This window comes from Astatotilapia calliptera, chromosome 1, assembly GCF_964374335.1.
Source record: "Astatotilapia calliptera chromosome 1, fAstCal68.1, whole genome shotgun sequence".
NCBI lineage: Eukaryota > Metazoa > Chordata > Actinopteri > Cichliformes > Cichlidae > Astatotilapia > Astatotilapia calliptera.
In genome coordinates this window covers 25105445-25111642 of record NC_137422.1, presented here as the reverse complement: position 1 = coordinate 25111642, position 6198 = coordinate 25105445, and the positions used below count along the sequence as shown (strand labels likewise).

General features: G+C 38.2%; 1 protein-coding gene across 1 annotated transcript; it reads right to left on the bottom strand.

The window, feature by feature from the left end:
* Positions 1-436: 436 nt before the first annotated feature.
* On the bottom strand, positions 437-2244 carry LOC145429801 (uncharacterized). The gene is made up of 2 exons (XM_080303903.1): positions 1441-2244; positions 437-1308 (listed from the first exon to the last, which is right to left on the bottom strand). The coding sequence occupies exons 1-2, from the start codon at positions 1720-1722 to the stop codon at positions 655-657; spliced, it is 936 nt and encodes a 311-aa protein (XP_080160029.1). The 5' UTR covers positions 1723-2244; the 3' UTR covers positions 437-654.
* Positions 2245-6198: the final 3954 nt, after the last annotated feature.

The following is a 6198-nucleotide window of genomic DNA, read 5'->3' as shown; positions in this document are numbered from 1 at the left end:
CCATACTTGAGATACTTTTTCTAAACTCTTAACACAGACTCACACCTACAAAACACAATTGGCCAAATGGATAATTTTCTTCTCAAAAATACATTTTGTTAAATATATACTACCTCTTCATTTCAAAATAGAACACATCTTTCTCTGCACACACTAACTGTACAAAAACACTATAAATCTGACTCAAAATGAAATTAGTCTGTCAAAGAATAACACTTGTTTTCACTTCACAAGGTACATGCAGTCAATCAAAGTACACCAGGTTTCAAAATACTGGCTATTATTGACATTACAAAAACTGCATAGACCTTTATGATTCAGTTTTACAGGTATTTGCATGCGAAACATGCAATCCACCATTTTGACACCAGAAATGTCTTGGTTGGTAACTGTATGTCCACATGTACAGTAATGTTCACATTCAAAAGCATTCCAGTAAAAAGCAAACAAGTTTCTGTTTCTTTACTGTTTACTACAGGAGGTACAGTAGAAACACGGTATGATAGGACAGAGAAAGTTCTACAGTATTGCTTACAGTGAACAAAATATCCATGAAACACACAAGCGCATTCTGAACAAAAAAACAACAGCAAAAAGCCAAGATAAAAAGGGGGGGAGGGGGAGGGGGGCTAAAAAAAGGCAAAAAATTTGCATCTAATCCCTGCGATCTTCAGGGTTAGGACACATGTTTTCATCAACATCACATCTGATGTTATCCAAGTCGATGCACCTGGGATAAAACCGCATGGTATGTCGGATCCACCCTTGGCAATCGTCAACTGTGATGTCCCTGGAGCCAGCATCCATGGCTTCAAGGAGGGACATCTGGTCATATGGCTGATGGTCATAAACCTTCCACCTCCATGCAGAAAAGAACTCCTCTATGGGGTTGAGGAAAGGTGAATAGGGTGGAAGGAAGAGACTTACCAGTCTTGGGTGGACTTCAAACCATGTTGTTATTGCTTGCGAGTGATGGAAAGCCACATTGTCCCAGGTAATTACAAAGGTCCTCATGTTTTCACCCTCCTGACCCTGCTCTGGAACCAGGCACTGGTGGAGATCATTGAGAAAGGCAAGCAAGCGCTCTGTATTATAGGGTCCAACCTGACATCTGTGAAGGAGTAATCCTGCATTTGCAATTGCTGCACACATGGTAATGTTTGCCCCTCTCTGTCCTGGCACATCAACTGTGGCCCTTTTTCCAATTACATTTCGTCCACGTCGACGCCTTTTGGCCAGATTGAATCCTGCCTCATCGATGTATATGAATTCATGAGGGGCATGGTTGGCCTCCAATTCCATAACTCTCTGAAACAAAGTTTATGTAAGTCATGTTATTACTGTATACCATACTGTACTGTAACCTAGTATTGTGTAGGTTACCTACTTGCAAAGTGCAAAGCTTATAGAACTGGACATTGGATTGAATATACACTATACCTGGACATATTGTCGTCGTAGCTCCTTGACCCTCTCACTGTTCCTCTCAAAGGGAACAGTGTAGAGCTGCTTCATCCGCACTCTGTGTTTGGACAATGTCCGCGTAATGGTTGTGAGGCTGATTCTATCGATATTGTCAAATATCTCATGGTCCGCCACAATTCTAGTTTGAATTTCACGCAGTTTTATTGCATTATTTGCAGTAACCATTTCTACAATGGCAAGCTCCTGATCATTACTGAGGAGCTTTCCTCTTCCCCCAGAGGGTGGAAGATGTTGCATTCTTTAGAAAGACAAAAAATTCAACATATGCATTACTGTATGACCATATTGACATGTCAAGTGAGAATAGAAACAATCCATGTAAAATGCAATACTTACCTGTTGGTTTGTTGAAAGATGCGTATAATGGAGGCAACCGTTGACCGCCTCAAATTGGGCTGCACTCTTTCACCAGCCTCTCTTAGTGAAAGACCATGGTTGATTACATGGTCAACGATAGTGGCACGAATTTCATCACTGACTACTGTTCTTGCAGCCCTTGGAATGCCACCACCACGCATTCTTACACCTCTACCTTGCCCTCTCCTTGGGCCTGCTCTTCTCCCTGGGCCCCTTGCTCCTACTCTTCCTCGACCAGACAATACAGTTTGTCTTTTTTTTGTTTCCAAAAACATCACTCCTCAAGGTCTTGCCTTATAAACCCCACTGACTCTAAGCCAGAATGGAAGAAGCTGTGGTTGGCCCAATTTACCCAACATAAATCAGCTGTGTGTCAATTATTCAATTGTTTGTTTATTATCAGCTGAGATATATTTTTGATATTGATATTGTTTTTGTACTAATATCATTGCAGAAGCAGAGGTTTTTATACTGTATCTAAGGTTTGGAATATTGTTTTTGCTATTGTGGGATGTTGTGTGTTAACATTCGTAGATACTACAGAAACAGTCCATAATTTTGTTGGGAGGTATAGCTTGTCTGTTAAGAAAATGTAAGCATTGTGGAAATGTGTTCACTGACTGCATATTGGGTGAACACGACATGAAATGTGTGAATGGTATGGCCACAACAGACCAATGCTGTGCTAATTGTGTTTAGAGTTTTGCAAATGTGACAACTGTTTGGACAAACGCTTGTTAGCGACTGAAAAAAACTGTAATTGGCTGTAATGAAGGTTACAAATGATACTCTTATGGCCTCTGACAGTGAAGTTATCTCTGTGCTTGTCCTGCTTGACCTCAGCGCGTTCGACACTGTTAACCATAATATTTTATTACAGCAATTAGGGCATGCTGTAGGTATTACAGGTACTGTGCTGCAGTTATTTGAATCATATCTATCTAATAGATTCCAATTTGTTCATATAAAAGAAAAGTTCTTTTCACATAAGTTAATTATGGAGTTCCACAGGGTTATGTGCTAGGACCGATTCTGTTTACATTATTCGTGATTTCCTTAGACAGGCTCATTTGAAGGCATAGCATACATTTTCATGCAGATGATACCCAAATTTGTCTATCCATGAAGCCAGATAACGCATACTAATTAGTTAAACTGCAGGGAAGACATAAAGACCTGGGTGAAGTCTAATTTCCTGCTTTTAAATTCAGATAAAACTGAGGTTATTGTCCTAAACATCTGACTGTCGGAAATATAATATCTAACCAGATATTTAGTCTAGGTAGTATTACTTTGGCCTCCAGGAATACTGTGAGAACTCTTTGACAATTTGACAGTCTCAGTTCATGAGTATAAGGAAAAGGAATGCCAGGCATGGGTGTTTACTGCAAAAGACTGCTGCAGAAGTTTTCAACATGTTGGTTGCTGTCATGGGCCTGGATGAAAGCACCAAGAAAGAGTTAGGATGGAAAGAAGTAGCCTAGAAGTGCATTTTATTGTACAATATATATTTCGTTTTTTGGGAAATAAAACCACAGTGATGATGTAGAGGTCTCAAAAGCTCACAAAACCCATGTTTCAAATATCATACACTTTAGGTTACATAAATAGGGGTTGAAACAATCTGTAAAAGTTGGGTACCGCCCTGTAAGAAACTGTACACTAAGGTATTTTTAAAATTTTTTTTTTTACTGTAAATCTGATTGTCTAAAAAACAAAGCAAGCCATTAAACTATAAAGTCTGGGTAACTACTGTCCATTGCTGCAATGATATAAATGCCTATCTTAATTACCCTCAATTAAGATGATAAAAGGGGATGTTTCACCTTTGGACTTAATTCGTAGAAACAGTATCCTCTTCGATGATTGCTGTTGAATCCTGCAAAGAAATTTACTGCTAAATTTTTCCCTCATTACACACTATAATTGGCGATGGTTAAAAACCATGGATAGATTAATGTCATTACAATCATAGGTATAAAATTGTAGTAACTCAAAATGTTTTCCTTTGTTTTTCTTTTTCAGTTTAAATGAAGATTGACTGACATGGTTTTCACACCCAGAAACAAAAACATATCTTGATGTCCTTTCTCTTAACACAGTCTAGCTATCAAGTGCTTTAACTGCTGTGCAATCACAAGGATGTTTATGTTCTTTACTCCCTTACCTGCAATAGAATCATGTGCTCAACCACATGGTGATGTGCCTTGGCCTTTGATCACTGGGTGGCTCTGGAACAGCAGTCACATTTTAAGCCATGCTCTTGGTCCTACTAAAAATAATTAACTAAGTCACTCCAGAAAAAAAAGAAGGACAGACTGCATGAGAAATCATCCTCTAACTAGAAAACACCTAATTGAAAAGCAGTGCACAATGTCATGAATAAAAGAAGCATGGGGGGGACAAAATGTGCATAAGGGAGAATGGAAAGGGTGATGGTTAATGGCATTTGCTTAAGTAGCATAGAAAGCAATAACCTACTTGAGCTTAGTTCCTAATTAGTATATTATTTTAATTTAAGATATGGAAATACTTAACCTATGAATGAAGCTCTGCTTCTTGTAATTGTTGCGTATTTTAAAGAATTTGTCTACAAAGAGAAAGCACTCACATGTATAGTGCACTACCATGTACATACTACACATGCGAGTCATTTTTTCCAATGTACCAAAGATAAAGTAAGGGCTTTATTGTAAGAAGTAAAAATTGTAATTGTAATAGCTAAAAATTACTATACAATGTGTTATTACAATCTTAAACTGGTTCTCGTTTGGAGACTCTGTGAAATCTTCAATATTCATGTGGAAATGTGATGAAGTCATAGCTTGGTTCAAGACCTTCCATTATGCTACAATGGCGATTGGATGCTTGGCTGATTATAAATCACCTTGGAAACACACAGTGATGCAAAATCCATAATGTGAACATCATGGTTAGAACCATATTTAAGCATTCAGGAGCACTGCTACAATTGCCTGTTAGCATGCGTTTTGCATTTATTTACCAATTAAAAATGCATTTGGTATGGATTTGAAAGTACTATGCAAAGCTGCAGTGTTCCTGTAAACAGATTATGGTCCCAGGGGACAGTGTGGTATTGAATGACTAAATAGGCCTACTATGATTTATGATAATACAAAAGAAAAACAGGGTGCCTAACCTTAGTCCCTCAACTTCATTGGGGGTTTGGAATAATATACTGCCAGTATTTCTTCAATTCACATTAAACCTAACTGTAATCTTTCATTATGGCAATTTTTTCTGAAGCTATTTCACATGTTTTGCATACACTATCCAATATGGTAAATTTAATGCAACCACTTGAGAGTGCCATTTCAATAGAGGAACTTACACTCTACTCATTGAGAGTGTGCCTAACACACAAACAGAGACACACATAAAAAGCAAAATAATGCAAGTTTTTTTTTTCTTTTCTTTAAAGGAATATAAGAATCACTCTACACCTCAGTGAGCTCAGATTTCCCAGTTTTAGTGCACACGCCATCAGCATGAGCTACACAGCCCATGTTAAACAGTAAGTGGATGTGAGTGCTCCATGAGTGGGAGAGGTGTTCGTTAAGGCTTCTTTCATTTCAACTGACGGGTTGAATGCTCCTTAGAGCAAGGGGAGATTTGGGGCTTCACAATATGTGACAGAAGAGATTACAGCAGTAATCCAGCCTGCTCACCGGGGAATCATCTTGTTCTTATTAACTGGTTCACATTCACAGTTAATTAAGAAATCTCTTAATTTACACCTTTTTGATTTACGTAGTTTCTGTATTCAGCAGAGCAATTGGACTAAATATCTTTTATTCCATGGCTAAGCTATGTTTCATTCTAAGGCCGAGCTATTATCCTTTTAGCTGTGGGTTTGATAGACTTTGGAATAAGTAGTCATGTAGTTTTGTATTACAATAGACCTATCCAGCAGTACACGTAATTACAAGGGTTCCTGGCTAAGTCAAAGGTTCTTTACCCCATAGCCTCATTAGGCAGTGTTACAATAAAACGTTAGCCAAAATGTTTCAATGAGATATTCATATGTCAGATTTGAGGCCACATTTTGCTGATACGTTTCTTTTGGCCATTGTGGCCTTCCATCCACAAAGAGCCTGTCTTAAGTGTTTGAACTGATGACACTGGCCCTACTGTCTATGGTGGTTGGGAGATGCCTGGCAACAGTCCAGATATATCAATAATTTATGATGCTAGACAAAAGTATTTAAGCTTACAAATTAAAGGAAGGGAATGTTCTCTGAAAATTGATATGAAGAATGATTTATGGTAGGGTGAAACATTTCTTTTCTTATCAGTGCAGTTTCTTCTAATATGGTGATGCCATGGGACTTCCAT

Coding starts and splice junctions, on each gene's coding strand:
- LOC145429801 (XM_080303903.1), bottom strand. CDS start 1,722: ATGCAACATCTTCCACCCTCTGGGGGAAGAGGAAAGCTCCTCAGTAAT. Junction 1,309..1,440: donor TACGACGACAATATGTCCAG/GTATAGTGTATA, acceptor ACTTTGTTTCAG/AGAGTTATGGAATTGGAGGC.